The sequence below is a fragment of the Mauremys mutica genome, chromosome 19 (assembly GCF_020497125.1).
Source record: "Mauremys mutica isolate MM-2020 ecotype Southern chromosome 19, ASM2049712v1, whole genome shotgun sequence".
NCBI lineage: Eukaryota > Metazoa > Chordata > Testudines > Geoemydidae > Mauremys > Mauremys mutica.
The window spans coordinates 26,768,468-26,793,661 of NC_059090.1; the positions used below are offsets into that span (position 1 = coordinate 26,768,468).

Sequence of the window (25,194 nt, forward strand, 5' to 3'; positions counted from 1 at the left end):
TTCCCTAACCACCAGGCAGTAGAATAATTCTCTCTCTGGCCTAGTGACTTTTCAGATATTTAACCCAAGTGGAACAGCTTCAACAGGACATATAGTCATCTCCTCCCTGCCCCCCTTGCCTAACTAGAAGTTCTTAGGAAAATCTGGTAGTTTTAGAGCCCCGGGAGGTGAGGGATTCTGGTTATGCCAACTTGGGTTCACCCATGTACATTTCTCAGTTTTTTAGCCACTTTGAAGAAAATAAATCTTCTGTTTTTCACTGAGCCCAGACTATTTGTATCAGCTATAAAGATCAGGTTTTTTACCCGGACCAGAATTGCTTAATCTGATTGTCAGGTTGCTAGGTCGTTAAATCTTTGTATTTCTCTTGGTAAGACACATCTATATTTGTAAAATCACAGAAACTTCCCACTAGGTGGCTGGTTGTTTAAGCAGTATTAATAGTTTTTTAAGGTTTGGAGAGCCTAAAGAAATGATGTCTCTCTCTCGTCCCTCTCCCCTCCTCCTCTGCATTTGAGATTCAAAGGATGTGCTTGGAATTAGGAACTAAAGGAAGTTTGGGGCTTGGTGACTCTTATACCCTTTGTACAAGTTTCCAAAGAAGGGTTTGATCTCTTACCAGAATGTTGGTAATTCAGGTAATCCAGGTTTGATTTATCCTCAACAGAATCAAAACAGCTGGATATAATGGGGCACACGGTCTAGTCCTCTGCATATCAGACTCAGAATGTGCCCAATTACTGAGTTCTCATGAACCTTTTAACTTTTGTGGATAAAGGCTGTTTCCTGGGCCATACTCATTCTGGGGGAGAATGGGGAAGAAAGTTAGTGAATCCCTCTTGGAGTAGGTTAGAAGGTGGTGTCGGGGCATATGCTGGGTGCATCTTATAAAGGACCAAACTGTATCCAGCTCCTTTGCTTTGGCCATGGCTTTTATGAAGACCCATTTGGGTTAGGAATTTGGATTTGTCCTTCATGGCCCATGCAAAGGCTTGTGATCTCCCTTTCAAGGCTTTTCAGGCCTCTTCAGTCCAAAGATGGATGGGTCCCTGAGGAACCTGAAAACAGAGTAAAGTTAAGTTGTTGTTTTTTTATAGCAGTTATTCACAGAAGCACATTCTGAAAATCAGTGTCTCCTCTGTCAGAGAACAAAATGTCATAATTCCCTTTAGTGGTCTCAGTGTCAGGCAGAGCTGCATCCAGGCAACAGATTTGAAGGTAAGAGAACCTGCATCATGATTTATAAAAACCAGTTCTTTCTGTTTAATTTGTCCCAACTTATTTTGGCATGACATGTCATTTCTTATGCCTGGTCCTGGAAATCTGGACAGAGGGGGGGAGGATCATTTGTGGGACAGGTTCAATGTTAAGACCCTATTCACTTTTCACCTAACTGTGCTAAAAAGCACTATAGTTGATCCCATTGGAAAAGTACAGGCCACCATTAGTGGCTGATAAAACCTTTAGTGTGTCGTCAGTTATTCGTCATGTGGAATCAACTCTGGCTGTAAGTTTATTTCTCACAACTGGTAAATGTGATGTCATGCTCAAGAACAGACAGGGACCTGCATTGTGTATTGAATGCCATTCTTTTGAATTGGAGGAAAGATCTCTCCTATATGCCTTTGTCAGTTTCTTTTGGCCCCCTAAGACTCTGAAGAAAATTTGCTAGGACAGAACCAAGTTGATGCTGATCATGCTAACCTGGGGATAGCAGGCTTGACTGTCAGTGTTGATACCTAATCATAGATAAAGTGCAGCAAATGGGTGACAATACCATATCAGTGAACAGCTGACAAATCTTATTGCAAGTTGGCTGAAGTGTTGTAAAGCGCAGGAGCCCCGCAACAGTCGCAGGTATGTGCACTAGACAAGGTTGTAAAAAAGTTTCACTTAACATTTCTCTAGTTCCTTCCATCTGAGGATCTTAAAAGCCATATTTTAAAAATTAAAGTTTCATCACGCTTATGGGGTGTCACGTAGCATTTCCATTTTACAGATAAGGAAACTGAGACACAACAATGTTAGCTAACTTTGCCCAAGATCGCACAGCAAGTTTATGGTAGAGCTGGGATTAGAATGCAGGGCTGAACCCCAGTAGTGGTCTCTGTCCACAAGACCCAGTGTTTTGGAGGGCAGAATGCCTTGCATAGTTATGTACCTATAGTGGTCAGAAATACTAAGGCATATTGGATGATTCTACTTAGAAGTGAATATAGAAATATTTTAGGATGCCTTTTTTACAAGCTTAGAAATCAACTGTTTGGTCAGAGTTAAAGCCACTCTTTAATCAAAAGCAAAATAATTTATGGAACCTATCTCTCACACAAGCTACAAAAACTACATATTATAATCATAGTTTCGTAATACTGCCACTAGTTAAGGTTGTCAAATGTTTGTTTGAAGACCCTGTTTGTAGTTTATAATTTTGCTGAATTTCAGCTCTTTGGGCCAGAATGTTCCATACTATATGACGTTTCAACAAAACGGTTAAGCTATTTCTGAGAAAGGGGTCACAGAAAAATATATTTTTCCTATGTTAAATTCTTACAGTGGATTAATTTAAAAGCACAAGTCCCTCCATACTTTCAGGTAGGGATTTGAAGTTTGACGGGGGTCACCTTACTGCTAGGAAAATGCCTTTGCTATCCAGGTGACAATCTGCCCAAATTTGGTTAAATTGTAAGCCTCTGAAAATCTCAGTGCACACATCCTTAGTAGAGGTTTGTTCGGGACTGGTAGCATTAGTCTCCAAGGATTCTGTCTGCACTGAGCATGTGCCATATCAACACAATTTCTGCATGCAGACTGGACTGAACATTCATCATCCTTATGGCGCATCTGAGCATGTTCCAGCTTGGGGCTGCTCTGGTAACTGACCGGAAGGAGACAATGCTGCTATGGTTTGTGCTCCCCTAGCTGGTGACAGGTTGGCATGGAGAATGAGTAGATAGTCTGTCTTGCTTGATTGTAGAAAGGGGAGGTGGGGAGGGTAACACTGGGGCAGGCTGCTGGTGGTGGCAATGGGAGCAGGGGTATGGAGACAGGATGGAACAGGCTGGGGATGCATCTGCAGGAGACAGCAGAAGTCTAGCCACTAGAATACACTTCCCTGCAGAACCTAGATTTAGAACCCAGGACTCTTGAGTCCCAACAGTCCTTTGCTGTTGGCAGATAGCTATGAAAGCCAGTGGCAAAGTCTCTTATCCCCCTCCTAGGATTTATGTTTATGCTGCAGATAGACACCTCTGGCTGGCCTGTGGCACCTGGCTCAGGGTAAGGGGCTGTTCAATTGTGGTGTAGATGTTTGTGTTTGGGCTAGAGCCTGGGCTCTAGGACTCTGCGAGGTGGGAGGGTCCCAGAACTCAGCCTGAACCTTGAGGTCTAAACCACAATTAAACAACCCCTTAGCCCAAGCCCCGTGATCCCGAGTCTGTACGGGCCAGCGGCAGGTGTCTAATTGCAGTGTAGACATAACCATAGTGACTGAAGTCCACATACAAGATAAGTCTGTTCCTGTTATCAGTTACCCTGTTAACTGTCTGGGCTGTGGTTCTAAAAGGTACCAACCATGATGTAGGCTTGCATGGGAATCAGTGTGGTTCCATGTGATGGAATTTGTTTTGCCTTTTTTTAAAAGTAGGAATTTATATTTACCCTCCCCCCCCCCCCAATTTTAAAGTATCTTTGATTGCAAAGTCAAGCAATCAAAAGCTAGAAAATGTCAGATTTCTGTGCAACCTTAATTTGGCCCTCTTGTGCATAAGTGTTGTAGTGCAGTAGTTAATTTATGATTACATTCTATTTTTCCACGGAATCCTTTCTCCTTAAGTGCACAGGTAGATGGTGCTCAGGGAACGAATCAGGGTTATATAGTGAATGAGGCTGTTTGTGGAACCTCTTGTGATTATTGAGCCTACAAATTTACCATAATTGTAAACTCAATTGTAAAAATTGTATGTGCAAGTTCATAAGTTGCTACAATAACCTGTAATAATAAATATTGATGGAAAATGTCTTGTTGCTTTCAACAATGCATGTTATAAACTGGTGCAAGAAAACCAGACAGACTAAATTAGTTAATAGAAAAAGGCCATGTTGATAAAATTCAAGGATTATGTTGAAATCATGTTTGGTAAAAACAGAATATGTGGAACCAAAAATTAATTAACCAAAATTGGTGTCAGATATTAAACCTAACTGATGGATAGAATAGCTCGTCCCCTCATTATTTTGTCCATCACTCCTTTGTTGGGTTTTTAAAGAGAGATTTTGGGGGGAAAGGCAGAAGGGTGAGAACAGATGAAGACTACTGAAGTGAGCTTCATCATGGCTGCCACCTCTACCATCTCCTGGACTTTTTTTTGTCCTAATCCTAAGTGATGTCCTGACCAGACTGGACCCCAGAGAGGAATCCAGATGACTTTGCTATCCCCTACCAGCTCCAGCTGAATCCCAAACACCACCTGAGATGAAATGGGATTGGACTTTAAAATTAGCAGCAACTCCAGCTCATCTTAGCTAACTTTTTTTCCACAAAAGGACAGTTATTACCATCTTGTTACTATCTAAGGCAGGGGTCGGCTACCTTTCAGAAGTGCTGTGCCGAGTCTTCATTTATTCACGCCTAATTTAAGGTTTCGCATGCCAGTAGTACATTTTAACGTTTTTAGACGGTCTTTCTATAAGTCTATATTATATAACTAAACTATTGTTGTATGTAAAGTAAACAAGGTTTTCAAAATGTTCAAGAAGCTTCATTTAAAATTAAATTTAAAATGCTGATCTTACGCCACCAGCCTGGAGTTCTGTTCACCTAGGCCGGCTGGCGCAGGGCCGGCGGCTGGGATGCCTGACCTGGGGGTGTATGTGTAGGGCAGAAGGCTGGGGGTGTGTGGGAGTTCAGAGGTCAGAGCAGGGGGCTGTGGGGAGTGCAGGGCAGAAGGCTGGGGGTGGGTTCAGGGGTCAGGGCAGAAGGCTGTGTGTGTGGGGTGGGGGATTCAGGGGTCAGGGCAGTGGAGGTGGGGGGATTCAGGGGTGCAGGGCAGAGGACTGGGGTGTGTGGGGGGGTTCAAGGGTCAGGGCAGAGGGCTGGGGGTGTGAGGGGTGCAGGGCAAAAGGCTGGGGGCGTGGGGGGTTTAGGGGTCAGGGCAGAGGGATGGGTGTGTGTGGGGGTCAGGGCGGTGGAGGTGTGGGGGGTGTAGGGCTGTGTGTTGGGGGGGTGTAGGGAAGAAGGCTGGGTGTGTGTGGGGGGTCGGGTCAGGGCAGAGGGCTGGGGGGATGTGTGGGGGGGTCAGGGCAGAGGGCTGGGGTGTTCGGCTCGTGGGGGTGTTTCCAGCCCCCTGCCCTGAGCGGCTCATGGCAGGGGCTGGAAGGGATATGCCCTGTTTTACCCCCTTCCCCAAGGCCCCGTCCCTACCTCTTTTCTGCCTCTATGGAGCAGCGAGCATGCTGCCACTCTTCCTCCTCCCCCTCGCAAGGGCCATCAGCTGATTGGCACAGAGCAAGAGAGGAGGAGGGGCAGGAAAGCAGCACCCTGGGGAAGAAGTGAGGGAGGGGGGAAGCTTGGCTGCTGCAGGACCAAGCTTCTGCCTCCTGCCCCCACAGGGGAGAGCGGTGGGCGGGACCATGGCAGGCAGCAGCGTGCCACTCAAAATCGGCTTGCATGCCTTGTTTGGCATGTGTGCTGTAGGTTGCCAACCCCTGATTTAAGGCTATGTCTACACTGGCACTTTTGTTGCTTGGGGTGTGGGGGGGGAAAAAAGACCCACCTGAACGACAAAACTTTAGCGACGAAAAGCATTGGTGTGGACAGTGCTTCATTGTCCGGAGCCATGCTCCCATTGACAAAGCTACTGCCCCTCGTTGGGGTTTTATTTTGTTGTTGGTGATAAAGAACAGCCACGCAAGCACCTTACAATGGTGCGGCTGCAGTGGCACAGCCGCACCGTTGTAAGGTGTGCTGTGTAGACATAGCCTAAGACTGTAAAACGGGGGTTCTCCTTCTAAAAACTCTCTCCAGCTAAAAGGAGAGAGAATAAGGGATATTGTTAAAATGAGAGCCTTATTTAATGCTACGTTTTAAATGCTTTAACTATTTTTTTAAACAAAAGTTTTAAAGGATTTTAATGGTATGTTTACTATGCTGTGGTCTACACTACGAGTTTAGGTTGAATTTTGCAGTGCTAGATCGATTTAACCCTGCATCCTTTCACACGAAGCCATTTTTGTCAACTTAAAGCGGTCTTAAAATCAGATTCTGTACTCCTTCCCAATGAGGGGATTAGCGCTGAAATTGACATCACCGGGTCAAATTTGGGGTAGTGTGAACACAATTTGACTGTATTGGCCTCCAGGAGCTATCCCAGAGTGTGACCATTGTGACCGCTCTGGACAGCACTCTCAACTCAGATGCACTGGCCAGGTACACAGAAAATTCAAAAGTTCGTGGGGCTTTTCATTTCCTGTTTGGCCAGCCTGGCAAGCTGATCAGCACAGGTAACCATGCAGAGCTCGTCAGGAGAAGTGACCATGGAGACGCAGAATCACAAAAGAGCTCCAGCATGGACCAAACAGGAGGTACTGGATCTGATTGCTGTATGGGGAGATGAATCCATGCTATCAGAACTCTGTTCCAAAAGACGAAGTGCCAAAATATTTGAAAAAATCTCCAAGGGCACCAAGAACAGAGGCTGTAACAGGGACTCGCAGCAGTGCTGCATGAAACTTAAGGAGCTCAGGCAAGCCTATCAAAGAGGCAAATGGCTACTCCGGGTCAGACCCCCAGACATGCCGCTTCTATCATGAGCTGCATGCAATTCTAGGGTGTGCCCCTACAACTACCCCACCCCTGTACATGGACTCCTGCAAGGGAGTCTCATGCAACAGGGATGAGGATTTTGGGGACGAGGAAGATGATGATAACGCACAGCAGGCAAACGGAAAAAACGTTCTCTCCGATAGCCAGGAACTGTTTATCACCCTGGAGACATTACCCTCCAAACCCAGGCTCCTGGACCTCGAAGGTGGAGAAGGCCCCTCTGGTGAGTGTACCTTTGTAAATATAATACATGGTTTAAAAGCAAGCATGTTTAATGATTAATTTGCCCTGAAGACTTGGGATGAATTCTCAGCCAGTAAAGCTACTGGAATGCCGTCAGGCAACATCCGTTTATCTCTCTCTGTGATCCTCAGGAGAGTGGTATCATTCACGGTCACCTGGTGGAAATAGGGGAATATTATTAAGGAGACATTCAGAAGTGGCCGTGCCTGCGCCTGCTGGGCTGTGTGCCCGTGGCTGAAAAGAAATCATTCCCGCTGTTAGCCATACGGGGGTGGGGGTGGTGGTGGTGTGCTGCATGTTAACCTGAAAACCGTATCCCCTCCTTTTAAATGGCCAACCCATTTTAAATGGTCAACCCAACTCTCCCTTTTTTCCTCCTGCAGTTGCAAATGTTTCAATGCTACCACTATCATCTCCGTCCCAAAGGGTAGCGCAGATGAGAAGGCGAAAAAAATGCACTCGCGATGAAATGTTCTCTGAGCTCATGCAGTTCTCCCGCACTGAAAGAGCTCAGTAGATGTGTGGCGGCAAACAATATCGTAGTCCAGGGAAACACAAAATGAACGCGAGGACAGGAGGCGGGATCAAGAGGAGCGGTGGCAGCAGCATGATGAGAGGAGGCAGGAGGCAATACTGAGGCTACTGGAGGATCAAACTGATACACTCCATTGTATTTTGAGGTGCAGGAAAGGCAGCAGGAGCACAGACCGCCGCTGCAGCGCCTGTGTAACTAACCACCCTCCTCCCCAAGTTCCATGGCCTCCTCACCCAGATGCCCAAGAACGTGGTGGGGGGGAGGCCTCCGGCCACCCAACCACTCCACCCCAGAGGACTGCCCAAGCAACAGAAAGCTGGCATTCAATAAGTTTTTGAAGTGCAGTGTGGCCTTGTCCTTTCCTCCTCCCCTCTTCCGCCACCCCACCCGGTGCTTCCCTCCTCCCTGACCCCTCCCAGGCTACCTTGGCAGTTATCCCCCCATTTGTGTGACGAATTAATAAAGAATCCATGAATTTGAAACAATGACTTTATTACCTCTACAAGCGGAGATCAAATTGGGGAGGGGAGGGCGGTTGGCTTACAGGGAAGTAGAGTGAACCAAGGGGGCGGGTTTTCATCAAGGAGAAACAAACAGAACTTTCACACTGTAGCCTGGCCAGTCATGCAACTGGCTTTCAAAGCTTCTGTGATGTGCAGCGCGCCCTGCTGTCCTCTTCTAACCGCCCTGGTGTCTGGCTGCGTGTAATCAGCGGCCAGGTGATTTGCCTCAACCTCCCACCCCACCATAAACGTCTCCCCCTTGCTCTCATAGATATTGTGGAGCACACAGCAAGCAGTAATAAGGATGGGAATATTGGTTTTGCTGAGGTCTAATGGAGTCAGTAAACTGCACCAGCGTCCCTTTAAACATCCAAATGCACGTTCTACCACCATTCTGCCCTTGCTTAGCCTATAGTTGAACAGCTCCTGACTACTCTCCAGGGTGCCTGTGTAGGGCTTCATGAGCCATGGCATTAAGGGGTAGGCTGGGTCCCCAAGGATACCTGTAGGCATTTCAACATCCCCAACAGTTATTTTCTGGTCTGGAAAGTAAGTCCCTTGCTGTAGCGGTTCACACAGACCAGAGTTCCTAAAGATGTGAGCGTCCTGTACCTTTCCCGGCTATCCCACGTTGATGTTGGTGAAACGTCCCTTGTGACCTACCAGTGCTTGCAGCACCATTGAAAAGTACCCCTTTTGTTGTCCGGTCCCAAGATAGGGATATGCATTCCATCTCTCATCCCACCACAGTTAGGGAATCTAATTGCAGCAAAACCATCCACTATGACCTGCACATTTCCCAGAGTCACTACCCTTGATAGCAGCAGCTCAGTGATCACGTTGGCTATTTGGATCACAGCAGCCCCCACAGTAGATTTTCCCCCTCCAAATTGATTCCCAACTGACCGGTAGCTGTCTGGCGTTGCAGGCTTCCAGAGGGCTATCGCCACTCATTTGTGAACTGAGGGCTGCTCTCATCTTGGTATTCTTGTGCTTCAGGGAGGGGGAAAGCAAGTCACAAAGTTCCATGAAAGTGCCCTTACACATGCGAAAGTTTCGCAGCCACTGGGAATCATCCCAGACCCGCAACACTATGCGGTCCCACCAGTCTGTGCTTGTTTCCCAGGCCCAGAATCGGTGTTCCATGGCATGAATCTGCCCCGTTACCACCATGATGTCCAAATTGCCAAGGCCTGTGCTTTGAGAGAAGTTTGTGTCCGTGTCCTCATCACTCTCGTCACTGTGCTGCTGTTGCCGCCTTACCTGCTTTTGTAGGTTCTGGTGCTGCATATACTGCAGGATAATGTGTGAGGTGTTTACAGTGCTCATAACTGTCGCGGTGATCTGAGCGGGCTCCATGCTTGCCATGGTATGGCGTCTGCAGGAGAGCAGAGTGGCAGCAGAAGTGTGATGATGGTTTGCAGCCCTATTGTACCATCTGCTGCCAGCAGCACCCAGGACACAACTGCGGCTGAGCTGAGTGGGCTGCATGTTTGCCATGGTATGGCATCTGTGCAGGGAAAAAAGGCGCGAAATGATTGTCTGCCGTTACTCTCACGGAGGGAGGTGCGACTGACATGTACTGAAAACCATCCATGACAATGTTTTTGCCCTATCAGGCAGTGGGAGCTCAACCCAGAATTCCAATGGGTGGCGGGAACTGTGGGATAGCTACCCACAGTGCAACGCTCTGAAAGTTGACGCTAGCCTCAGTATTGTGGACGCACTCGGCTGACTTAATGTGCTTAGTGGGGACGCACAGAATCGACTGTATAAAATCGCTTCCTAAAAAATTGACTTCTATAAATTTGACCTAATTTCGTAGTGTAGACATACTCTATGGTATTAAGCAGGCTGAGGTCTCTGTATATCAGCTGTTCTCAAACTATGGGGAGGGCCTCCCAAGGGAGGTGCGAACTTTGTGCTTTTTTAAGAGCTCTGGGTGTCTGGGGCTCATGCGGAAGGGACGTGCACATGTGTTAGGTTGGGATAAAGAGGACAGCTGGAGCACTGCCACCTAGGCGTGGGTGTCTTCCCCCCCCATCCGGCACTGGAAAGTAGCGGGGCTCCAGCTGTCAGCCCTGAGATGGCCGTAGTAGTGCAGAAGTAAAAGTGGCAATAGGACGCCAAGTCTGCTGCAAAACTTGATATTGATCAATATCACTTTTAACATTGCCACCCTTCTATTCTAGAGCTGGGTGCTGGTATATGTACCGGCAGTTGGGGGTGTAAACTACTACAGACACAAAAGGCAATCCCAATCAAAAAGGAGGGGGGCGGGGGGATAGCTCAGTGGTTCAAGCATTGTCCTGCTAAACCCAGGGTTGAGTTCAGTCCTTGAGGGGGCCACTTAGGGAGCTGGGGCAAAAATCAGTACTTGGTCCTGCTAGTGAAGGCAGGGGGCTGGACTCAATGACCTTTCAAGGTCCCTTCTAGTTCTAGGAGATAGGTATATCTCCTATTATTATTATTATTATTATACGAGTTTGAGAACTACGGCTGACCCAGCCTCATTTATTGCAGAAATTGGAAGTTGTTCAAAAATAACTAGGCACTAGATGTTTCAAGTTGGGCAGCCAAAATTAGTGGATGCTTGACAACCTCAGCCTTCTCTTGGCTTCTCAACTGTAAAACTGGGATAATATCCTCTTGTCTAAGGAGTGTTGTAAAGATAAATTCACATATTTTTAAAGCATTCACACTCCAAAATGAGCATCATAGGAAAATCCATATTTCTGTATTGTATTCTGTGTAGGGTTTAAATGGTGTTCAGTAAGGAAAGGATGTAGCCATACAATGAATCACAAGGCTACAAAGAAATATTGAATAACTAGCTGTCCAGTGGACACTGTACATTCCATGCACTGAATGAGGTAGGTATTCTGTGGAAAAAATACTATGTGATCCTGTAATAACTAGATCCTAATACGTACAAACAGGAAGAATATGGTTGCATAGACATTAGTTTTGGCATGTCCTAACTTTTGAGGGTTTGATTTTGAAGCTTTAACATTATAAGAGAATGTTTTAATTCATTTTAATATTTATATTGTACTAGTGCTCAGGCACCAATGAGGATCATGGCACTATACAAAGAGGTGGACCTGATCCCTGCCCAGAAGATTTCAGTGGTTTAATGTGGTCTGGTGTTACCATGGGAATTTGTCTAATATTTTTAGAGTTGCTTGTCTTAAGTTCGCAGCTGTCAGCTGAAAGATGAGGAATCACAGGTGGAGGGGTAGGACTGAGTCCAGTTTGTTAAAAATGAAGATCAGTGCATAATTCTGAAAATTTAATCTTTTACTGAATGGCCTGAAAATCTTGGTTGTGAGAAGGAATAAAGTAAATAAGCAATTCAGAAGTCTGTGGGGAAACTATTTAATATGCCTAATTTAGTAACCTTTTCCTCCCAGAAATGGTTGAATCAATGAAGAAAGTGGCTGGAATGGATGTGGAGTTGACAGTGGAAGAAAGAAACCTTCTATCTGTTGCATATAAAAATGTGATTGGAGCTAGAAGAGCTTCATGGAGAATAATCAGCAGCATTGAACAGAAAGAAGAAAACAAAGGTGGAGAAGATAAACTAAAAATGATTCGGGAATATCGACAAATGGTAAGATCTAGTTAGTGAGATAATTATGTACTTGATTTAAAAAAATTTCTTCTGCTAAGGCAAAATACCATTTGACTGTCTGGCCTTGAGGGCTAATGAATCCTCGTTGAGTTCCAATGGGTTCCCGGGGAGAATACTTGGCTGACAAAAACATTTTACTGATGGTTTAATCAAATGCATGTTGTCTTGCTCCCTCAATATTGTGATGCCTAAACACCCTCTTCCTCCTCCAAATTGCTGTGATATACAGGTGACACATGACAGAAGCAGAAGAGAAGACTGTTTAGAGTACTCTTGTCAGATGTTGTGTTCCAAATTGTGGATCTGTTTCAGTTAGCTTTCTTGAGGTCTTCTGCTGTTGGTGTGCTGTAAACAAAGCAGAACTGTGATGACTCGCTAATCCAGTTGATTTGCACCTGGTGACAGTGAAGTGGTGTTTTTTTTTCCCTGTGACTTTTCCAATTATTTCATAGATACAATTGCTTTAAGGATACTCTTGTCTCTGTGAATTTGAATTTTCTTCTCTGGGAGAAAGTTTTTCTACATGAATTTCAGTCTGACACTTAAAGGAGCTTTAGACTTGGTGGGGTAGTTTATTGACTACTAGTGGGGAAATGTTGAGGCCATTTTAGTAATTTGGCATTGCAACGCAAGGGAAAGCAAGGTACTGGTTTGATCAGGTCTTGTACAGCGAAAGTTGTCAACTGTGATGTTTGATCTGCTGGGATTAATGAGACATTCTGGATCTCCTAGTCTCTCTTGTATTTAATACTGCAGGTGTCTGTTCTGTAATTGTATGAATTGACAAGGGCCGCTCTTGGGTGACTCTTCTGTCTGAAAGGTCCTAGACAATAGTGCCAGGCTTATCTACTTTGAAGACACTTGCATGTGAGGTTCCACAGCGTGACGTTTTGTCCAGCATATATTTAGAGCTGTTGATGGCATGGCATTATGTACATAAGAACATAACATAAGAACGGCCGTACCGGATCAGACCAAAGGTCCATCTAGCCCAGTATCTGTCTACCGACAGTGGCCAATGCCAGGTGCCCCAGAGGGAGTGAACCTAACAGGCAATGATCAAGTGATCTCTCTCCTGCCATCCATCTCCATCCTCTGACGAACAGAGGCTAGGGACCCCATTCTTACCCATCCTAGCTAATAGCCATTTATGGACCTAGCCACCATGAATTTATCCAGTTCCCTTTTAAACATTGTTATAGTCCTAGCCTTCACAACCTCCTCAGGTAAGGAGTTCACAAGTTGACTGTGCGCTGCGTGAAGAAGAACTTCCTTTTATTTGTTTTAAACCTGCTGCCTATTAATTTCATTTGGTGACCCCTAGTTCTTGTATTATGGGAATAAGTAAATAACTTTTCCTTATCTACTTTCTCCACATCACTCATGATTTTATATACCTCTATCATATCCCCCCTTAGTCTCCTCCAAGCTGAAAAGTCCTAGCCTAGCCTAGGCTCAACTACCAGCTCCACCCTTTTCCTGGTCTCTCCATGCCTCCTGTTTGGGCTGGAAGGGAGTATTGGGTGGAGGGAGGGAAATTAGTGCTGAGTGGTTGTGAGGAATGCGTTTACCAGCTAGATGCAGCAAGGGAGTTGTGAGGGGAGCCCCAAAGGCCATATGCCACATTGGAGCCCCATGTAACTAAATAGGTTTAGAAACTGATTTAAATGAAACTGCAACTTTCTTTTGTAGATAAATTCTCAGAATGCCTTTCAAAAGAGTTCCTGAACAAACAGTAGCTTGCAGTGAGTGATGTGGACTGTTTGTAAGCAAAGTTACTACAACCACTGAAGTGAAATAACCTTTGAAATATTGGGTTTCTAAACTGGTTCTTGATACCATTGAATGACTGGGACCAGTGTCATTTCAGCAATGTAATTTTTATGAAGATCAGTGTTTTTTCCATAACTTTGTATTTAATTTAAAAAAAAAAATGCAATTTTTAAGGCAGCACATTTAGGAGGGACTGCATCTCAGGAACTCCCTTGACCAAATGACCTTGAAGTCTAACTCTTCCTGTGAATTCAGAGTGCTCTGAAATGTTGCCTTTTATTTGAAATTTTTGCTACTGCCTCTCTCCTCTTCCATGCGAGCTCCTACATGTGTACTAAATTTTGTTACTTAGGCCTGGTCCACACTGGGGGGCAGTGTCGAGGTAAGATACGCAACTTCAGCTACGGGAATACCGTAGCTGAAGTCGAAGTATCTTATCTCGACTTACCTCCCGTCCTCATCGCTTGGGATCGACGTCCGCAGCTCCCCCGTCGACTCCGCTACCGCCACTCGCTCCGGTGGAGTTCCGGAGTCGACGGGAGCGCGTTCGGGGATCGATATATCGTGTCTAGATGAGACGCGATATATCGATCCCCGCAAAATCGATCGCTACCTGCCGATTTGGCGGGTAGTCTGGACGTACCCTAAGATCAGCATGCGTGTTACTTTGGATCTTCTTTATGGATCTGTAAACTTTATTATTCTGCTTTTGAAGCTGGATCTTGGTGTGGGATACCAGATGAGCTTAGGAGCTGTCCAGTGATGAATTTGTAGCTGCCATTCAGTGTGTTCCCAATTGTGGTCAAAACAGTTTAAAAAAAACCCCAAAAAACATGCTATAGGGTTTGCCAAGTGGGTCCCAAGTGACCCAAATTTGCTCCACTAAATGTGCCTTGACCTCTCAGCTGGTATAGCAAGATTCAAAATAATCTGAATGTGCATGTGAATTTTAGAGCGCATTTTAAAATTGGTCATTAAACAGAAAGCTTTGTTCAGTCTTAACTATAGAAAGACCCCACTGCTCTTCCATAATATAGCAAATTCTTATAGAATCCAAACGTAGGTCTGGAAGGGACCTTGAGAGGTCACCTTTATCATCCTGCTGCTGTGAGATGGGATCAAATGTACTTAAACCATCCCTGGTGGTTGCTTGGAGCGGGGTCCCTGGGGGGCAGTCAGGAAGTAGGTGGGATGGCGGGGGGCAGTCAGGGGACAGGGAGAAGGGGTGGTTGGATGGGACAGGGGTTGTGGGGGCGGTCAGGGACAGGAAATGGGGGGTTGGATGGGGCAGGAATCAGGGGGGGCATATAGGAGGTGGGGGCCAGTCCACGACCCCCTCACCTAACTGGCCCTCCATATAATTTCCAAAACCCGATGCGGCCCTCAGGCCAAAAAGTTTGCCCGCCCCTGGTCTAACCTGTTGTTAAAAACCTTTGTTGCAGATTCCACAACCTCCCTTGGAAGCCTATTCCAGAGCTACCTGTACAGTTAGTTGACATTCCCTTCCTTTCCTCCTCCTCTCCCCACCCCCTATCTAACCTTCTGCAGACTGTCTATTTCATGTCCTACCTTCAGTGGACATGGAGGACATTTGCTCAGTCCTCTTTATAACAACCCTTAACATATTTGAAGCCGGTTGTCAGGTTCCCCCTTAAGTGTCGTTTCTCAAGACTAAACATGCCCAATTTTTTTAGTCTTTCCTCATAGGACAAGTTTTCTACGCTTTTAATCATTTTGTAGCTCTCCTCTAGACTCTTCAGTTTGTCAGTCTGTCTTAGGGTGGAACCCAAAATTGGATGCAGTACTCCAGCTGAGACCCCACTATGCTGAGTACAGCAGGACAGTTACCTCCTGTGTCTTACATGAGATACCCCTGTGGCTGAGTAACATTTTTGGCTCTCATTCAATTTGTGTTCTTCTGTAACCCTGAGATCCTTAGCAGTATTACTGCCTGCCCAGTTATTCCCCATTTTCTATTTGTGCTTTTTTTTTCCTTCCTAAGTGTAGTACTTTGCAGTTGTTATTGAATTTCATATTGTTGATTTCAAACTAATTCTTCAGTTTATCACGGTCACTTTGAATTCAAATCCTGTCCTCTAATGTGATTGCAGTCCCTCCCAGCTTGGTATCGTATACAAATTTTATAAGCATACTCTCCTTTCCATTATCCCAGTTGTTAGTGAAAATATTGAATAGTGCAGGACCTCACTAAATATGTCCTCCCAGTTTGACAGTGGATTACTAACTCCTCTTTTGGTATGGTTTTTTCAACCAGTTGTTGTGTACCCACCTTACTGTGATGTCTTCTGGACCACATTTCCCTAGTTTGCTTATGAGAATGTCATTAGGTACGCTGTCAGAAGCCTTACTAAAATCAAAATATGTCATGTTCGCTGCTTCCTCTATCCGCTTGGCCTGTAACCATGTCAGAGCAGAAAATTAGATTGCTTGAGGTGATTTCATTCTTGACAGATCCATTTTGGCTATTACTTATTACCCAATTACCCTTTAGGTCAGGGGTGGGCAAACTATGTCGGCTTGGCGCCGGGTCATGGGGCCGCATGGCCCCGCTCCAAGGGTCAGGGGCCGCTCCACACATAGGAGCTGGAGAGGGGACAGGCCACTGCTGCCGGCAGCTGCTTGAGGTAAGCGCCGCTCAGAGCCTCTGCTCAGAGCCTCTACCACGAGCCTCTCCCCAACTCAGCCTTGATCCCCCTCCTGCTCTCCAAACCCCTCGATCCCAGCACCTTCCTACACCACAAACTCCCCAGCCCCATCACAGAGCCTGCACTCCTAACCAGAGCTCTCACCTCCTCCCGCACCCCAACCCCAATTTTGTGAGCATTCATGGCCCGCCATGCAATTTCTATTCCCCGATGTGGCCCTCAGGCCAAAAAGTTTACTCACCCCTGCTCTAGATCCTTGCAAATTGATTTTGATATTTTGTTCCAATATCTTTCCAGGTATTGAAGTTAGGCTGACTGGACTATAATTTCCCTGATCCTCTTTGTTTCTCTTTAGAGATAGGTACTACATTTGGCCTTTACTGGGCCTTTCAGTCCTCAACCATCCTCCATGCATTCTCAAAGATAATCTTTAAGAGTTCAGAGATCAATTCAGCTAGTACCTTAAGTTTCCTAGAGGTCCTGCTGACTTGAATCCATATAATTTATCTGAATAGGCTTTAATCTGTTCTTCTATTCTGATGTGTGCTCCTTCCCCATTATTAATATTAATTGTGTAAGCCAGTGGTCCCCAACCTTTTCGTCTGGCAGGTGCCAGACGAAGGACCGTGGCAGCGGTCGAGCATCTGCGGAAATGCCAAATTTCAGCGATATTTCGGCATTGACGCCTCTGGATGACGTCACTTGTCGGCGGTAAGCGGCGTCATCCAGAGGCGTTGCCGCCGAATTTTGGCGGCATTTCGGTGGATGCTCGACTGCCAGCCAGGACATGGGTGCATTTAGATGCCCCCGCAGGCACCGGGTTGGGGACCCCGGTGTAAGCACTGGGTCATAATTAAGCTTTTTAGTAAAGACTGAAGCAAAATAGGCACTAAACACCTCTGTCTTTGTGATGTCTTCTGCAATTAGCTATTCTTCTCCACTAAGTAGTGGACTGTCATAGAATCATAGATTAGGGTTGGAAGAGACCTTAGGAGGTCATCTAATCCAACCCCCTGCTCAAAGCAGGGCCACCCCCAACTAAATTATCCCAGCCAGGGCTTTGTCAAGCTAGGCCTTAACCTCTAAGGATAGAGATTCCACCACCTCCCTAGGTAACCTATTCCAGTGCTTCACCACCCTCCTAGTGAAATAGTTTTTCCTAATATCCAACCTAGACCTCCCCCACTGCAACTTGAGACCATTGCTCCTTGTTCTGTCATCTGCCACCAATGAGAACAGCCTATCTCCATGCTCTTTGGAACCCCCTTTCAGGTAGTTGAAGGCTGCCATCAAATCCTCCCTCATTCTCCTCTTCTGCAGACTAAATAGGCCCAGTTCCCACTCCGCTTGATACTGGCTGCCAACTAGACACTGAGCTGTTGATCACGAGCCATTGATCACAACGATCTAGCCAGCTTTCTGTCCATCTTTATAGTCCATTATCTAATCCATACTTTAACTTGCTGACAAGCATACTGGGGGAGACCATATCAAAAGCTTTGCTAAAGTCAAGGTATATCATGTCCACGCTTCCCCATATTAGCAGAGACAGTTATCTCATAGAAGACAGTCAGGTTGGTCAGGCATGACTTGCCCTTGGTGAATCCATGTTGACTGTTCCTGATCACCTTCCTCTTCTCCAGGTGCTTCAAAATGGATTTCTTGAGAACCTGCTGCATGATTTTTCCAGGGACTGAGATGAGGCTGTAGTTCTCTGGATTCTCCTTCCCTTCTTTAAAGATGGGCACTATATTTGCCTTTTTCCAATCGTCTGGGATCTCCCCCAATTGCCACAAGTTTTCAAAGATAATGGCTCTGCAATCACATCAGCCAACTCTCTCAGCACCCTCGGATGCATTGCATCCGGCCCCATGGAGTTGTGCATGTCCAGCTTTTCTAAATAGTCCGTAAGCTGTACTTTCACCACTGAGGGCTACTCACCTCCTTCCCATACTGTGCTGCCCAGTGCAGCCATCTGGGAGCTGACCTTGTCTGTAAAGACTGAGGCAAAAAAGGCATTGAGTACTTCAGCTTTTTCCACATTTTCTGTCACTAGGTTGCCTCCCCCATTCAGTAAGGGTCCTTCTCTGACCACCTTCTTGTTGCTACCATAGCTGTAGAAACCCTTCTTGTAACCCTTCACATCCCTTGCTAGCGGCAACTCCAGTTGTGCTTTGGCCTTCCTGATTTCACTCCTGCATGCTCGAGCAATATTTTTATACTCCTCCCTAATCATCTGTCCAGATTTCCACTTCTTATAAGTTTCCTTTCAGTGTTTAAGCTCACTGAAGATTTCTCTGTTAAGCCAAGCTGGTTGCCTGCCATATTTGCTATTCTTTCTGCACATTGGGATGGTTGTTCCTGTACCCTCAATAAGGCTTTTTAAAAATACACCCAGTTCTCCTGGACTCCTTTCCCCCTCATATTAGCCTCCCAGGGGATCCTGCCCAACAGTTCCCTGAGGGAGTCAGTCTGCTTTTCTGAATTCCAGGGTCCGCATTCTGCTGCTCGCCTTTCTTTCTTTTGTCAGGATCCTGAACTCAACTATCTCATGGTCATTGCTGCCCAGCTTGCCACCCACTTCTACTTCTACCAATTCTTCCCTGTTTGTGAGCAGAGGAGCACTAGTTGGTACCTCCAGGTCTTGCACCAGGAAGTTGTCCCCAACACACTTCAAAAACTTCCTGGATTGTCTGTGCACTGTTGTATTGCTCTCCCAGCAGATGTCAGGCTGATTTAAGTCCTCCTTGAGAACTAAGGCCTGTGATCTGGAAACTTCTGTTGTCCGAAGAAAACCTCATCTACCTCATCCTCCTGGTCTGGTGCTCTATAGCAGATGCCACCAGAACATCACCCTTGTTGCTCTTGCATCTAAACTTAATCCTAAGACTCTCAACAGGCTTTTCTCCAGTTTCATACTGGAGCTCTGAGCAACTGTACTGCTCTCTCATGTACAGTGCAACTCCTCCACCTTTTGTCCCCTGCTGTCCTTCCTGAACAGTTTATACACATCCACGACATTGCTCCAGTCATGTGAGTTGCCCCGCCAAGTCTCTGTTCCAATCACATCATAGTTCCTTGACTGTGCCAGGACTTCCAATTCTTCCTGCTTGTTTCCCAGGCTTCTTGGATTCGTGTACAGGCACCTACGATAACTAGTCGATTGCCCTGCTTTCTCAGTATGAATCAGGAGGCCTCCCCTGTTGCACTCTCCTCCTTGTGTTTCCTCCCGGTATTGTACTTACCTCAGGGCTTAGGTCTCCATTCCCTGGCGAACCTAGTTTAAAGCTCTCCTCCTCACTAGGTTAGCAAGCCTGCCAGCGAAGATGCTATTTCCTCTCTTTGTGAGGTAAATGTTATCTCTTCCTAGTGATCCTTCCTGGAACAACATCCCATGGTCGAAGAATCCAAAGCCCTCTCTACCTGCGCACCCACGCATTTACCTCCACAATTCAGTGGTCCCTACGTAGGCCTTTTCCTTCAACAAGGAGGATGGATGAGAACATGACTTGCACCTCAAACTCCTTTATCCTTCTTCCCAGAGCCACGTTGTCTGCAATGCTCAAGGTCATCCTTGGTCTAAGTCATCTCAGTCTAAGGGCAGACACTCAGTCACATCCTGAGTTCTAGCTCTAGGCAAGCAGCACACTTCTTGAGTTTCCCAGTCTGGATGGCAGATGGATGACTCTGTCCCTCTTAGAAGGGAGTCCCTGACCACCACCACCCATCTCCTCCTCTTGGGAGGGGTGGTCATGGAACCCCCGCCCTAGGACAGTGCTTCTCATGCCTTTCGGTCGATGGGGTCTCCTTCTGATCCCTTCCCTCAGATGACTCTTCCAAACCATTCTCCACCGTAGTACCAGTGCAGAGCGCCTGAAAACGGTTTCTTACCTCTATCTGCATTGGTGGTACATGGGTTCTCCTCTTCCTTCTTCTGAAGGTCACGTGCTGCCAAATTTCTTCCCTGGTCTGCACTGCCCTCTCTGATTCTTCAGCATGCTATGCCTGCAGTATCAATTGCTGATTTCTATCCAGACAGTCTTCGTTTTCTCTGATGTAATGTGGGGTTGGTACTTGGGTCTCTAGTCCTTTAACCTTCTCTTCAAATATGGAGACCTGCTTGCACTTGTACAGACGAAGTTGCTTCTGTCCTCTGGGAGAGAAACACACATGGCATATCCTGTGCAGGTCACAACAGCTGATCGCTTGCTATCCATATTGTCTTTCCTCTAAAAGCCTCTTCAGATGTATTTACTGCTCACGGAAGCCTGCACTTCCCTTTATTTTTGCTAGATGTAACTCCTCTTGTTGCCTTATCCTTTCTGATTTTGTCCCTTCATGCTTGCGCTATTCTGTAGTATTCATCTTTAGCAATTTGGCCATGTTTCCACTTTTTATAAGATTCCACTTTTTTATAAGATTCCTCAGGGTACTACAGAGCTCCCGATAGAGCCATATTGGCTTCTTATTACAGTTCTTTCTGTCTTTGCTATTGTACCTTTATATTGTCTCTCTGAGAAACTGCCAGCTGTTCTGAACTCCTATTTTCCTTAGGTTTTCTTCCCATAGGACCTTGTTCTGAGTTACATCTATTCTTCGAGTGCTTGCCCATGTCGATTCCATTCTAGGTGTGCTCACCCACGTGCACAGATATATCGGAGATATTTGCCTTAGTTGTATCTGTAGGGCCCCCTGTGGTGCCCTCTGGAGTGCTGTGTTCATGGGGCAGTATATCGGGCACCACCGGCCCTATGCCCTGTCAGTTCTTTCTTACCACCTGTGACGGTTGGTTGGAGCGCCTGGTCTTGCTTACCCAGAGCATTAGCAGTTCTTCACTGTTCTGATTGTTCTCCTTTGTTATTTAGTCAGTGATTAGTTAGCTGTTAAGTGTTTTAGTAGTAGTTTAGTAGTTAGAGTCCTGGAGTGGGGCATGCCCCTCTCCCCAGTGTGGCAAACCCAGGCCAAATGGCTACAAAGGGGGGGGGGTAGGAATTAGTCCCAGGGGGATTAAAAGGCTTGTCCCTATCCATTGAGGAGAGACAGCTGTGAGAAATTAGGTTCAGCTGGAACAGGGGTTACCAGGGAACTAATTTGGTTCAGCTGGCCCCAATTGCTGGTGACCTTTTTAAACCCTCCCTGGCAGGGAAACAGGGGGGGAGTGAGAGAAGCAGAGAAGCTGCCAGCAAATAGGTGCAGCAAGGCTCTGCCCTCTTCCAGCAAGGAAGACTGCACTCTGTCCTCAGAAGGGGAGTAAAACAGCAAGGGGCTGACTGAGAGGAGGATCAGCCAGACCCTGCGTGAAGGCTTTTACTTTGCCCAAGCCTGTGTCTCCAAGGCAAAAAGGGACTGAGCCAGCTGACGAGAAGCAGGTACTTTGGCACACGAGGCTTTAAGCTGTGTTCTAAGTGCAGCTGGCCGATGCCCATCAGTGACCCTCACGAGAGTTGTCTGAAGTGCTTGGGGAAGTCCCATCGAAAAGACGAGTGCCGGATCTGCAAAAACATTGATCCCTGGACTAAAAAAGAGCGGGACATTTGGCTAATGGCCCTCCTCATGGAGACTGTTCTGCGCCCAACATGGGAGCCCTTGGACTCCACGCACAGTACTCCGGTGTCACCAGGATCCACCCGGCACCATTCCCCCTCACCAGTATTGAAGAAGCAGTCTAAGTCTGGTCTGCAGGCACCACGCAAGGAAATTTCGGGCAAAGGACCTGAGCTAGGCCTCATACCTGCAACGGAGGCTCTTTGGGGGGAGGGGGATTACTGCTTTGGTGGAACCCTCTAGCCCAGCCAGGGACCTGACTCCCAGGAGCGGTAGGGGCCCATTGCAGGTCTATCTGCACCTGAGGTGGGGGTCTGTCGGCCAAAGAACAATTAGGCCGACCGGCACCCTAGACACCTGGCTATATGGTGGATCCCGGCAAGATACCAGCTCAGACGACCAAGCTGGTGATGGGTCCGCCCCTAAAGGCAGTTGAACATCCCCGGACCACAGGCGTCATTCCCCTTCGCCACTGCCAAGGACCCCAGTACTGCAACACCAGTCTCCAGTCAGGAGGCCCAGATCTCAGATACTGCAGTCTCCGCCTACAAGACACCGGACTCCAGAGTCGTGACGCTGATCCCCTAATTCTCTATTCAGCGGTCTTCCTGTCAGAGATCGCTAATGCGCTGGTCACCATCACCTTGCAGGTCTCCTAGGGGTTGGTCCCCTCCAACTGGAGATTGTTCCTGGTTGCGGCACCGGTGGCTGGGGCCCTGGTACAGTTCTTTGGGCAGGCACCGGTCCTCGCCTTCCCCATACCGGTCACCCACAAGATTCAGTCTACAGACTCAGGCTTCCATGGCCCCGCCTTGGCCACCAGAAGGGCAGTGGTCTGGGTCAGAGGGACAGTTCAAGCCCTTCCTCTGTATGAGGCGAATCATCTCCCAGCCAAGAGCTCGCCAAGGCGTCTGCAGCACTGGCATTGGGTGAAGGGCAATGGCTTGCCCAGTGACAGTATTGGAACCTATAGGGGGTGCCTGTTAGGCTGGCACCATACTCCTCCCAGGCGGCATCGGAGAAGCCGTTGGAGGCGAATAAGGGGGTCTGTCCTTAGAGAGCCCCATTGCAGCTCATTCTAGACTATCTTCTGCACCTCAGACTTCAGGACTTATCACTCTCATCCACCAGGGTCCATCTAACGGCCATTTTGGCCTTCCACCCACTGCTTGAAGGCAGGTCAGTTTTCTCTCCAGATATCCCAGCCAGATTCCTTTTGGGCCTGGAGCGCCTCTACCAGCATGTCTGGGATCCTGTTCCTCCATGGGACTCGAATCTGGTGCTATCATGGCTCACCGGTATTCCCCGCCCCCCATCGAACCTCTGGCTTCCTGCTCTCTCCTTCTCCTGTTGCTCTCCTAGAAGGTTGCACTCCTGATCACAGAGGTGTCAGCCTGCCAGGTATCTGAGATTCAGGCGCTCACCTCAGAACCGCTTGCACAGTCTTCTACACCCTGTCTTCCTTCCTAAAGTAGTCTGTTTTATTCGAGCCGAGACATTTACTTATGCAGCTTCAGAAAGATATCAGGAGGGCTCTGGCCTTCTACATGGAAAGGACCAAGCCATTCTGCAGGTTGATGGAATTGTTTGTCACTGTGGCCGACAGGAAGAAAGGTCAACCTGTTTCCGCTCAAAGAATTTCTTCCTGGATAACTGCCTGCATTCGCTTTTGCTATGATCTAGCAAAGGTCCCGCCCCTGGCGATTGTCACCGCCCACTCTACCAGGGCGCAGGCCTCTTTGGTGGCCTTTTTGGCCCACGTGCCTATTCAGGACATCTGTATGCCGGCCACCTGGTAGTTGGTCCGTACCTTCACGTCCTATTATGCGCTTACCCAGCAGGCCCAGGAGGATGCTTTGGTAGAGCAGTACTGCAAGCTGCCAAATGATAAAGTTGGAGCCCACCTCCATAGATACGGCTTGTGAGTCACCTAGAATGGAATCGACATGAGCAAGCACTGGAAGAAAACGGTTACGACAGGTAGGTAACCGTTCTCTTTGAGGTGTGTTGCTCATGTCCATTCCATTAACCACCCTCCTACCCCTCTGTCAGAGTTGCTGGCAAAAAGGAACCGAGAGGGCATAGGGCTGGTGGTGCCTGATATATTGCCGCATGAGTGCGGCACTCTAGAGGGCGCCACAGCCAGCCCTACGGATACTGCTAAAGCCAGAAGTCTCTGACAACTGTGCATGTGGGCATGCACACCTAGAATGGAGTGGACATGAGCAACACATCTCAAAGAACAACAGTTACGAAATGTAGGTAACCGTTCTTTAAGTCCATTGTTTCTGTTCAGCTGCTCTCACCTCCATCCTTTCCTTAGAATTATGAAATCATCATTTCATGATCACTTTCACCTAAATTGTGTTCTACCTTCAGATTTGCAACCAATACTTCCCTTATTTTGCTCATGTTTGAGCTGCTTCAGGGGGTGGGGCGGGGAAGGGCGTTCATAGTATAAGCAGCACTGGGCTCAAAGTAGGCTGGATTCTGCAAGGATTCCCTAGCTTTTAGAGTTTCTTTCCTCCTTGGACTTCCACAGCCTAGCTTTGTCAACCTTCAAATCATTACTCCTGGGGACATTCTGTGGCAAAAAATTTAATTCTGCACATATTTTAAAGTTCTGCAAATTTTATTTGTCAAAATAACACTGCATAATCATGCCAGTTTCAATTATTCTGGTAATTTATTTCAAAATACCTGTCAGCAAGTATGTCTGTAACAATACAGAGACACACACAAATTCCCCCAGGAGTAGAGTAACAGATTCTTATGACAACCCAGTTCCTGTTTCTCTGCCCCTCCTCCCCTAGGTATCAAGAGGGAGAAACAGCCTGTTCCCAGGCTTGTATGGAGTTTCCTGTGTGCTGCCCTCTCCTTCCCTCAGGCAGTGTCGTCTTCCTGCAGCTGCCAGGAACCCTCTAGCTCCCTCCCCTTCCCCCAGGCAGTGTCTTCTATGTGCGAGCTGGGCTCTGCCAGGTCCAGTGGCCCCTAGTGGTGGCTAGCAGCACTGCAGCCCATTTCTCTGGGGGAAAGGAAATTCTGCGTGCACATTAATTTCCGCATTGCGCAGTGGCGCAGAATTCCCCCAGGAGTAAAATCATATTGCAAGGCCACCCAGCCCTGCAATCGGCCCAATAAATACATCACAAAATAAAGAAAATATAGTCTTTGCTTTGTGATGTTTGTAATTGATTTGTATATAATCACAAAGAAAATACCTTACAGATCTGTTCTAATTCAGAAGAATTGTAGATGGTGTGGTCATAGCAGACTGTCTTGTAACTATTACATTTGAATAATTAGTTTAAATACAGTAACTTTTGGTAGCTTGTGCTCTCACTGCTGGTCTTTGCTTTGTTAGTGCTGCCTGTTGCTGCTTTATTCTTTTCTTTTGGGATGTCTCTTAATAGTCACATGCCTCACAGGTTACCTTTTTTGGCTTTGTTTTTCTCTTGCATCTGGTTCTGCCCTTT

The 25,194-nt window shown here is 47.0% G+C and overlaps 1 protein-coding gene across 1 annotated transcript in view; it reads left to right on the plus strand.

Moving 5' to 3' along the window:
• The window catches only part of YWHAE (tyrosine 3-monooxygenase/tryptophan 5-monooxygenase activation protein epsilon), a 62,488-nt gene that overhangs the window by 8,464 nt on the left and 28,830 nt on the right, over window positions 1-25,194 (plus strand). The window contains exon 2 of the mRNA XM_044993705.1: window positions 11,515-11,714. Coding sequence (XP_044849640.1) covers window positions 11,515-11,714 — 200 coding nt within the window. The remainder of the gene's footprint in view (window positions 1-11,514; window positions 11,715-25,194) is intronic.